This window comes from Cebus imitator, unplaced genomic scaffold, assembly GCF_001604975.1.
Source record: "Cebus imitator isolate Cc_AM_T3 unplaced genomic scaffold, Cebus_imitator-1.0 Scaffold616, whole genome shotgun sequence".
NCBI classification, from domain to species: Eukaryota; Metazoa; Chordata; class Mammalia; order Primates; family Cebidae; genus Cebus; species Cebus imitator.
This window is the reverse complement of record NW_016107931.1, coordinates 21,055-32,462: the sequence shown is the minus strand read 5'-3', so window position 1 is coordinate 32,462 and position 11,408 is coordinate 21,055. Positions and strand designations below refer to the sequence as shown.

Genomic DNA, 11,408 nt, shown 5'->3' with positions numbered 1-11,408 from the left:
AGCAGCTGATGGGCCGGGGGGTGGGCGCTGCGTCCTGGCTCTCGAGAATGGTGTTACTTTGAGGCCAAGGGCAGCCCCTCCAGAGGATGCGGCCCACCCCCGGGTTGCTGTGACCAGAGGCCAGTGAGTCGGCTGGTTGGGAAGGGGCAGGCAGTGGCCAGAGCAGAGGACGCCCCTGCGGGGTGGCCACGATGCCGGAGGGCAGGCCTTGTTCAGCACCAAGAGGTTTTTCCTGAGCTGGGGTGACTGAAAACCATGGAAAGATTGCAGGCAGGTGTGGCCTATCTAAAAATGCTGGCTGGCAGTGAGGCTGAGATGCCGCGGGAGGCCGCGGTGATGGCCAGAGCACAGATCTGCCTGGGTCCTCTCTCCAGCTCTGACCTGGGTCACGTACCTCAAAGCCTCCTCTCGCTCTCTCCTCTCCTCCTCGCCCTCCCTGGCACACTCCAGCTCCTTCTCCAGGTCGGCCTTTGTCTGCAGGAGCTGTTTCACTTCCAAACTGCACACACAGAACGGGATACTCGTCAGCGTTCACAAAAAAACAGAGGTTGTGACAGAGCAGGAAGGTGCTTCAGAAAAGTGACAGCACTCAATGATTCCTTAGGACAGCGGGTGGTGAGGCAGGAGGAGCCCGATAGGGCCATTTCTAATCACACAGCACCAAGGACAGACCTCAGGGCCCTGCCTCCCCTGAACCCAGCACCTGCTGTGTGCAGGGGATCAACAGGACTAAGCCATACAAAGGGGAGGTGCCCCTCCAACCACCACGTATCCGCGTGGACCTTGCGCCAAGGGAGCTGCAGGCAGGCGCCTGGTCCGTGAACGGGGCAGGGCTGGCCCTGCCTAGACCATGGCACTGCCTGCTCGGGGTCAAGCTGCGCTACTCCTAGAAGCGTTTCTTGTGTCCCATGTGGCGCAATGGCTACTTCCTGGCCTTTGATGGAGACTAGTGTCTGTGTCTCAGATGGGCGGTACACTGTCTATGAGCCCTGACTGCTCTGGGCCTGTGAATTTTGGTATTAAATGAGAGAAACCCTAGAGTGCTTAGCAGAGCACCTGTCACACAGTAAGGGCTCATAAGAGGTGGCTCTTGTCATGTCACTTGACAGCTTCATAGATAATTCCAGAAGTTATTTACCTTTCACAATGACTACCTTAAAGTTTTTTTTTACCTGATGTCTATGAATTCTGTAATGACGAGCTTACCTGGAAAAGCTTGTCGTGAAATACTAATTTTTACAAACACATAATCAATTGGCGTAAATGTGCTCTGAAACCTCACATGGGGGAAAGGACAGTGGTGACAGGTTGGGCTTCTGCTGTTCAGAGCAGGCAGCAGAGAACTTAACAGGCTTGGAGGCACTAGCCGAGTTCTCCTCAGACCCTCAGGTGCACACAAATCCCCTGTAGGGCTGGCCACGGTGGCTCACACCTGTAATCCCAGCACTTTGGGAGGCCAAGGTAGGCAGATCACTTGAGATCAGGAGTTCGAGACTCAGCCTGGCCAACATGGCAAAACCCCATCTCAACAAAAATACAAAAATTAGCCAGGTGTGGTGGCGTGTGCCTGTAGTCCCAGCTACTCAAGAGGCTGAGGCAGGAGAATCACTTGAATTCAGGAAGCAGAGTTTGCAGTGAGCTGAGATTGTGCCACTGCACTCCAGCCTGGGTAACAGAGTGAGATTCTGCCTCAAAGAAAAAAAAAATCATCTGCAGATCCCATTGGACACAGAGAGTGATTCTGAAGGCCAGGGGCAGGGCCTGGGCTCCTGCATTCTAACCAGCTCCCAGCTGCTGCTGCTGGCTTCACAGGCCACTCTGACAGGCAAGTCACTGTAGTTCTTGCAAACTAGAGAGAAGCATCATTCCAAAGACAATGGAGATGGCTGACTCATGATAGAGCCAAGCCCAGAGGAGCCACAAACAGGACTAGTACAGGAGCCAGGCCGAGTGTTATGTGGCCACAGACTGTGGAGCTCTAGAGCAGCCTGTGAGGCCCTCCCTTCCCAACCCTGTGGTCACACCAATTATTTTACAGCATTTATGTCTTCTTTTGCTTTTCTTTTTGAGACAAAGTGTCACTGTCACCCAGGCTGGCATGCAGTGGTACAATAATAGCTCACTGCAGCCTCAACTTCCCAGGCTCAAGTGATTCTCCCACCAAAACTTCCCAAATAGCTGAGATTACAGGCTTGAGCCACCATGACTGGCTAATTTTTGTAAATAAAGCGTTTCACCATGCTGCCCAGGTTGGTCTACAACTCCTGAGCTCAGGCAATCCTGCCATCTTGCCCTCCCAAAGTGCTGGTATTATAGGTGTGAGCCACTGTGTCAGGCTGGAGCATTTATGCTTTATTTGATATGTATAAATTTATCATATGCCATTAAACATATTACTGAATTAAGACCATGCTGCATAAAATCTAATTGCATTTGTAGAAATCAATGAAAGTAAATTCCTCTCTAATAGACAATTTGAAGATCCCTCTGGAATTCAGGGTGGAGAGATTTAAATGTGCTCTCCCACTGTTCCCCACACTTTTTTTTTGAGTTAAGGTCTCACTCAGTTGCCTAAGCTAGAGTGCAGTGACACGATCATGGCTCACTGCGACCTTGAACTCTTGGGTTCAAGGGATCCTCCTATCTTGGCCTCCTAAGTAACTGGGAGGCATGAGCCACCACACCTAGTTAATTTTTAAAATTTTTTGTAGAGATAGAGTCTTGCTATATTGCCCAGGCTGGTCTGAAACTCCTGGCCTCAAGCAATCTTCCCACTCCGGCCTCCCAAAGTGCTGGGATTACAGGCATGCCTGGCCCTTCATGCTTTTCATGATGTAATATGGTCAGTTAGTGTCTTTTTTTTTAATCACTAAAGCTGCCTTTATTTCACAACCAAAATGTAGGAAGTTTTAGAATCATATAAAAATATTTATGCATTGACTATTACGAGCTGAATAGTTTCCCAAATTCACAACTGCTTAACCTGGCAAAAATCAGTTTCCATAGGGAGTGAGAGCTGCTTCCCTGATGAGGTTGGTGGCGGGGCCTCAGGAGGACCCCCTCTCTCTGCAGCAGCTGCATTTGTAGGCCAGTTGGCGGGGCCTCGGGAGGACTTACTCTCTCTGCAACAGCTGTTCCTGCAGGGCGGTCCGCTCTTCCTTCAGGTCTCTCACAGCCCCTTGGAGACACTCGTGGTCCTCGTGGCAGTCCTCTCGTGGTTGTCTGTGCAGTGCAGAGCTGGATGCGGGGCGGGCTGGCAGGTGTGATCTGACTGGCTCTGCGGCGTGTGATTCTGAGCTCTCCATCACACTTAGTTTCTGGAAGCAACACAGGCATGTGTTAGATGCTAGTTCTCATTTCTACTTTCTATTTACCAAACTCAGAAAAGAGACACTGAACCAGGGTGAACTGAATCTCCAGCAGGGCCATGAGAAAGCTTTGAGGGGACCCGAGTTAGCTGGAGACGCCAAAGGGCACAGGGCTGCTGGAAGAGCACGCTCCCTGCTCCGCTCTCTTTAATCAGAAGCAGGGCACCCGCAGACCCCCACCGAGGCAAGGCACAGACAGAAGCCAGTAAAAGAGAGGAAGGCACAAGGGGAGAGAAGTCAAACAATTTTGTGATCATCTACCCTCCTGTCCCTCTAGAACTGCTGACATTTTCAACCTTCACACTCTCCATCTCAAGTGACATTCTGGTGTTGCCAGCAAAGCGCTGCTGAGCCTGTCCCTGCCTCCATTCCTGCCTTTCAGCTCTCGGATGTGCTGTCCACTGTGCCTCCAGGTGCCTTGACTTCCCAACAAGTTTTATATTTTAAATACCCACAATTTATAGAAGCATTTTTTTTCTTAAGAGACAGGGTCTGGCTCTGTCACCTAGGCTGGAGGGTAATCACAGCTCACTGCAGCCTTCAACTCCTGGGCTCAAGTGCTCCTCCTGCCTCAGCTTCCCAAGTGGCTGGGACTACAGGTGTGCACCACCACGCCCAGCTAATTGTTTTTCGTTTTGTAGAGATGGGGTCTTGCAAAAACAAACAAACAAACAAACAAACAAACAAAAAACCAAACGAATAATAAAAAAAGAGATGAGGTCTTGCTATGTTGCCCTGGCAAGCCTCTAACTCCTGGGCTCAAGTGATCCTCCCAGCTCAGCCTCCTCAAGTACTGGGATTACAGGTGTGAGCCATTGCACCTGGCTGGTTTTCTATGTTGTAAATATGTAAAACTATTTTTAAAAAACATTTTGTCCTCGAAGTTTACTCTGCTTGGCCAAACAACACAGATGCTCTCACTTACTATTTAAAATACAAAGGTCCAGGCTCAGTGTGGTGGCTTACACCTATAATCCCAGCACTTTGGGAGGCTGAGGTGGGCAGATCACTTGAGGTTATGAGTTTGAGACCTGTCTGGCCAACATGGTGAAACCCCATCTCTACTAAAAATACAAAAATTAGCTGGGCATGGTGGCGGTCACCTGTAATCCCAGCTACTCAGGAGGCTGAGGCAGAAGAATTGCTTAAACCCAGGAGGTGAAGGTTGTAGTGAGCTGAGATTGCACCACCGCATACCAGCCTGGGCAACAGAGCAAGACTCCGTCTCAAAAAAAAAAAAAAAAAACCCAGAAAACAAAGGTCCAATTTCAACAGAAGCAGCCTGATTCCTACTTTGCAAAGTCACATAGCGGATATGGGAAAATGTTTATTTCCCAGAATTTCTAATTGGCCAGGGGTAGGTGAACAGTTTTCTGTGGATTCCAACATGACTCGAGTGGTGGGAAGCAGTGCCTGGTTGACAGCGGGCAGCGCACAGCCCACAGCCTGCATGGGCGGACTGGACTGTGAGGGGATCCAGTGCGAAGCATCTGCCTGCAGCCATGCCCAGAAGCTCACAGCCCAGCGAGGGGAGCGAGAGCTACCTTCAGCCTGGTCTAGACCTGAGTGAAGCCTCCTTACAGTTGGTGTGTGGCGCTGCCTGGCAGACAGCCAATGCCATGCTCAGCGCCACCTTCCCCACCCTGTGAGCTGTCCCCACAGCATAAGGCCTATGGTCGTCAACAACAGGAGCAGTGAGATGCCTGCTCACCTTCTCCAGCTCCACAATGCGCCTCAGCAGCCGGGGCTTGCTCCACTCCACGTAACCTGATGGAAGCAACGCGGTTTCAAAACGGCCGTCCTGGTGAGCACTGCCGGCAGGGCCACCCTTCTCAGGCACAGCCTGAGGCTCTTCTTCCGCAGCTGGAGCAGCCTGAGGGGCCCCAGAGCCACACCAACAGGTCCTGGCCACCCAAGGGTTTCAACAGCACCAATCCAGTCTCTGTCCCCTTGGACCGTGAAGAGTTGTCTGTACTAACGGCCTCCAAGCGTCTCAGGGTTACATTCTTTCCCAATTCCACCTCACCAAGCCATTAAGACGGTTCTCATCAAGATCTCTGATGACTGTCACTCTGCCAAACTAACTGTCGGTTCTCGGCCTGTCCCTGGCCTGCACTTGCTTCCTGTGTGCACAGCTTCTCGCTGGCTGCTCCTCCCCTCTGCCTTGCTGGCTGCCCCTCGCCCCCCATACACCGCCAGGTTCAGTGCCTGACCCCTGCTCCTCTTACTCCAGTGACCTTACTTGATCCACCTAAGTGCTGGTGACCTGCACGCTCAGCTCTCCAGCCCAGGCCTCCACCCCACACCCGCAAACAGCCACTGCCTGGTCCGCACTCCCATGCACTCAGACCTCTCATGGCCCTTCCCCCGGACCTGCCCCTCTACCTTCCCCATCTCAGGAAATAGCAACTCTGTCCTTTCAGATGCTGAGACAAAACGCCTTGGAGCCTGGCTCCTCCCCCTCAGATCCTACAACCTTTCCGTAGTTTCCTTAAGCTCCGGCTTCAAGATATATCCAGACCCTGGCCACCTCTCACCACATCCACAGCTCCCCTCATCCAGGCCACCACCAGCCCCACTAGACATGTGCAGAAGGCTCTGCCTGCCACCATCGCTGTCTCTGCACAGGAGCCAGGGGGCTTCGGACAGCAGCACGGCCTCCTCTACCTTCTAATGCTTCCATGGCACCCCTAAAGCTCCCACGGCACCCTGCCCCACCCCACCGGGCCTCAGGGGCCACACTCCACATGTCTCCCAGGCACTCAGCCCTGCCCCGTCCGTCCTACCCCTGCTGCCATCTTCATGGCCGCCTCGCCCCTCCAGGTCCCGCTCAGCTGTCACTGTCTCAGGGGCGCCTGTCAGCCCTGCTTACAGCTGCATGCACCACCTGCCTCACCCCAAAATGTGTCCTCCTCCCCTCCTCCATTGCTCTCCACGGCACTTATGGCCATCTGACACGCATATGACACCATCCTGACCCAGCTCCTCCCTCCTTCCCATGGCATGGCATTGTCTCCTCGAGAGATGTCTGCGAGCCTCTGTTCTCGGCTCCATTCCCAGAGCAGGACACCACATGGCCTGAGGCAGGTGCTGGCACACAGAACTGGCATCGCCCAACGGTTCACATCTGCCCTTGTGATGCCTACGCTAGGTAGGGCCTGCCCAGTGGCCGCACCCCACCCTTCTCTGGCCTCCCTCCTGGAGTAGCTTTTGGGAAGGTACCCTGTGTCCTGGAGATGGTGGGGGAGGTGCTCAGCACTCGGTCCAGGTCCTCCTTCAGGCTCTGGTTCTCCTCCGTGAGCTCCTGGACGCTCCGGGACAAGCTCAGGAGGGCATTGCCCACCTTTTTTTGCCTTTTGGCGCCCGTCTTCTTCTCCCCCAGGGGCCTGGAATAACCAAATCGTGGGCTGAGGCTTGCATTGCTAAGCTGGTTTCATACATGCTTGAAACGAGGGGTAGGTGAATCACAGCTTGCTCTGTTGGTCATGAGCTCAGGGTGGTTTTTGCAGGTGAGTATTTGAAATCGAACAGGAAATAACTCTGAACGCCAAATACGCAAAACATTAGCACCCAAAATAGAACCCCATTCTTATGCAAGGTAAACCTGTGTAACAAAACATCATATTCAAGTATCAGTATTATATTTTCCACGCCATCACTAGAAGGTTTGTGGAAATGTATCCTGTTATACCAGGTGCCTGCAGAACAGCTTGCATTCTGCCTCTCAGCTCACGAGGTCTAAAGTACAGTTGATCCTCATTATCTGCAGATCCCATATTTGCAAATATGCTTGCTGCTAAAATGGATCCATCAGCCCAAAATCAGTACTTATGGGGGTTTTGTGGGAATTCTTGCACAGGTGATGAAAAATGCCAGTTGCTGGCATGCACATTCCCAGCTGGGGCTGAACCAGGTGTCGCTCGGCCTCCTCGCCTCAGCTCATGCAAAAACAAGTGTGCTTTCTGCAGCCTACTCTCACGTATCTTTGCTGTTTGCTAGTGACAGTGCTGCCTTGCATGGCCTGGCCCGGACTGCCGTGCTGAGTGCCATCCAGTGCCTCTAAGCTCAGGAAGGCTATGGAGATGCTTATGTGTGCGTGGGAAGCCTCGTTCAGGCCAGCCGTGAGTTTGATGAGAGTCCACAATCGCCATTAAATAGGGTGTCTTTAAACAGAAACACACATTAGCCAGGTTATAAACTGACTGGCTGATGAAAATGTTGCCATCAGACTGGGCGCAGTGGCTCATACCTGTAATCCCAGCACTTTGGGAAGCCGAGGTGGGTGGGTCACCTGAGATCAGGAGTTCGAGACCAGCCTGGACAACATGGAGAAACCCCGTCTCTACTAAAAATACAAAAATTATCCGGGCATGGTGGCATGCGCCTGTAGTTCCAACTATTTGGGAGGCTGAGGCAGGAGAATCACTTAAACCCAGAAGGTAGAGGTTGCAGTGAGCTGAGATCATGCCACTGCACTCCAGCCTGGGCAACAGAGTGAGATTCTCTCCAAAAAATAAAATTTAAAAAATGTTGTGACCAGAAGCTCCCAGGAGCCCTGTACCTCTCTAAGAGCAGTGGTTTAGTATTTACTCATTCTTTGTTCATGGAGACTTGATAGCTCTGTAAGGCGGATATGATAACTACTACACTATGGAATTCTGCAGGGACTTTATAACAGTCATAATGAGAATTGACTGTAGTTAGTATCTGGCCCTTTACAGTACAAGTTTTCCAACCAGTTTTAAGGATTAGGGGTAAAGAAAAAGAAAGTAGTGCATGACGTCAGCAAGCTACTGCAGAGACCAGTGACATGGCCAAAGCCACAGTAAGGGATCAGCCACCCAGAACTGGATGGAAGCCTGGGGTTGCATCCTTTGGGAAAGGGATATAGGAGAAAAACTTGAGGTGGCAAAGTCAACTTGTCCTTGTATGAAACATCTTCCTCAAAAGGTGGATCTGCTTTGAAACAGCACTTCCTAGCTTTAAGCTGGAAGGAAGTATATAAAATCTATAATGAACACACACAGCACTGAACACGCATCAGTCATCAACACGTGGTCACTATGAGGAACGTCTGTGAACACCGCAAATGGAAAGGTTATCGACTCTAACCCTGAACAGAACAGGGCGGTGTTGGCACTGCTGCCAAGCCAAGGGCAGTGTATACTGCTCCCACGTGACAGCCACACCGCTCTCAAAGGAGCTGCCACAACGTGACGGCAACACACAAAACACGGCTCCCAAACGGTCATCGTACTTCTTTCCAGTGGTTTCAGAACTTGCCAAGAGAGCCTGGAGACGATGTATCTGTAAATACCAAATTGAAATGCATTAAAAACACAAGGCCAGCACAGAGAAGACCTTACTCTGAAAAGACCATCATCACAGTCCTGACCGCTGCCTACGGCCAGAAGCGGGAACGAAGTGGCTGCACTTCACCTTTTGGTCGGGCTGAAGCAGGAGCAGGCTCCGGGAACCCAGCCCTGGGCCACCCGGGTTCGGCCCACCACCCGGGGCCAGGCCCGGTCCCCTCCTGCTTGGTGCCCGCCTTCCGCCCCACCACCCAGCACAGTGTACCTCCTCATAGTACGTCTCCATGGCGATTCGCATCTCTTCCAAGTTGGTTGTCTTCATATCGGTCTGGAGTTTGCTGAAAACCCAAGTTCAGCGTTAACAGGGCCATGCCTGTGTTCCCAGGGGACAGAGCAAGAGGAAGTGTTTCCCAGAACATTCAGAGGAAGAGAGGCTTTGGAAGAGAGCCAGAATGGGAGGGAAAAGCCTGAATGGGCCTTCACTTGGCTTGTGCCTTCAACAAGTGACTCGTTTTGAGCCTGATGGCAAAATTCCTCACACCAGAGGGCATCCTCTGTGTAGACTAGCCGCTTTCCAAGGTGAGTAAACAGCTTCCCTAGAGATATTCTCTTCCAGGTAAGACATTGTCTTTAAAAGACTAGATTAATGGTGAGGAAAGACCTCAGAGCTTAGAGAGGACAAGCCATCTTTGAGTGGTTAGTTTAAGGAAGAGAGAATCGCCTTTTCCCAGCACTGTCGGGACTGTCCCCTAGCTCTCAGCAGACTGCAGACTTTAGACAGAGACACTGAGAGAGAAACGAAAGCAAAGTCATGCAGGTTCTGCACTGAAGCAGAAGAAATCAGCAAACTGAAGTTGACAACATTCAGCAGGAAACGAGGGGGGAACTATTGTAAGACCAGCAGACGTGAGGGAAAGGAGGCAATGGACATATGGCCTTTGTTTCCCTTAAAGAAACCAAAACACAGCCCAGGAAGACTCCCCCTTCACACTCAAAAGGCAGGTAAAGAAATGCAAGTAGCCCACCAAAAGCAGCACAAGGATGGCACGGGACTGGGGCATAAAACCTTCATCCTGGAAAGATACAGAGGTCCACACAACAAGCAGGGGAGAAAGCATTTCTTAAATAAAACAAGAAGTTAAAGGGAAATATTTGGAGGGAACATAGATCATAAAAAAAATGAAAAAGAGGCAGCTAACCTTCACTTTCGGGTTTGGGGTGGGAGCAGAGACACAGGACAGGGGTGGGGGTGGAACAAAGGCTGGAGTCTGAGCAAGCGAGCAGAGCAGGGGGGCAGGAGGCAGGGGAGGGTGCAGCCCCAATCCTAGACCGCAGCCTGCGGCCCTGCGCCTACCTGATGGTGCCGTCCTTCTCCTTGCACTGCTGCTCCAGCTTCAGGATCCTCTGCTTCAGCCCGTTAATGACCTGCCCGGGGAACGCACCCATCAGGCAGGCTGCCCCTGCTCTCCCTTGGGAGACGCTGCTGTCCCCTCCTCCCAGAGCAGGTGCACACCTCGCTGTCCTTCCTCCCTCCAGCGCTGTCCTTCTAGAGTATGGGCCCAGGGAAGAGGGAGGGTCCCACTGTGCTGTCCTCTCTCTGGGTGAGTGTCAGGGGTGCAACGCCCGCTGGAGCAGGAGGTGGCAGCCACAGTGGGCACACTGACTGACTGGCAGCCCTCCCCAAGCACACCACGCGCTTGGGAGATAGAGCAGGGTATGCCCTTGGTCATGTTAAATAAAGGAAGCAGCCCCATCACCAGCTGGCCCCAACCCCCTAGGGCCGCCCAGTTCAGTCTTCATGGGCAGTGAGTGGGGCTGGAAGATAGCATGGCCGTGGGGGGGTCCAAGGAGCTGCAACCCACCATCTGGGTAAGGGAGAACAGCTCCAGCGGCCTCACTACCTCCTTCTCTCTGAAAGTCTTGCTTGCGGGAGGTAACATCCTTATATTCCTTAAAGATCATTCTTTTCTTCTGAATAGACAACTTTTAAATAGACATGGAGTTTCACTATGTCGCCCAGGCTGGTGTTTTACTCCTGGCTCAAGCAATCTGCCGGCCTTGGCCTCCCAAGTACTAGAATTATGGGTGTGAGCCACTATACCAGGTTTGAATAGGCAACTTTAAAATTGAATTTTAAAGTTTTAAATAACATTCAGTGGCTCATGCCTGTAATCCTAGCACTTTGGGAGGCTGAGGCAGGCAGATGACTTGAGGTCAGGAGTTGGAGACCAGCCTGGCCTACATGGTAAAACCCCATCTCTACTAAAAATACAAAAATTAGTGGGTGTGGTGGTAAGTGCCTGTAGTCCTAGCTACTCAGGAGGCTGAGGCAGGAGAATCACTTGAACTGGGAAGGTGAAGGTTGTAGTGAGCCAAGATCGCACCACCACACTTTAGCCTGGGCAACAGGGGGAAATTCAAAATAAATAAACAAATAAATTACCTTAGTCATATATGAATACATTTTCTTTAAAAAAATGAAGATGTTGGGCCGGGTGCGGTAGCTCATACCTGTAATCCCAGCACTTTGGGAGGCCAAGGTGGTTGGATCACCTTAGGTCAGGAGTTTGAGACCAGCCTGGTCAACATGGTGAAACCCCCGTCTATACTAAAAATACAAAAACAATAGCTGGGTGTGGTGGTGGGCACCTGTAATCCCAGCTACTTGGGAGGCTGAGGCAGGAGAATCGCTTGAATCTAGGAGGCGGAGGTTGCGGTGAGCCGAGAT

The 11,408-nt window shown here is 51.8% G+C and overlaps 1 protein-coding gene across 7 annotated transcripts in view; it reads right to left on the bottom strand.

The window, feature by feature from the left end:
- The window catches only part of IQCE (IQ motif containing E), a 50,394-nt gene that overhangs the window by 19,987 nt on the left and 18,999 nt on the right, over positions 1 to 11,408 (bottom strand). For all 7 annotated transcript variants that reach the window (XM_017517081.2, XM_017517080.2, XM_017517082.2 and 4 more), the window contains 7 exons: positions 10,035 to 10,105; positions 8,946 to 9,018; positions 8,626 to 8,675; positions 6,591 to 6,754; positions 5,080 to 5,135; positions 3,118 to 3,317; positions 395 to 499 (listed from right to left, as the gene is read on the bottom strand). In XM_017517081.2, coding sequence (XP_017372570.1) covers positions 395 to 499; positions 3,118 to 3,317; positions 5,080 to 5,135; positions 6,591 to 6,754; positions 8,626 to 8,675; positions 8,946 to 9,018; positions 10,035 to 10,105 — 719 coding nt within the window. The remainder of the gene's footprint in view (positions 1 to 394; positions 500 to 3,117; positions 3,318 to 5,079; positions 5,136 to 6,590; positions 6,755 to 8,625; positions 8,676 to 8,945; positions 9,019 to 10,034; positions 10,106 to 11,408) is intronic.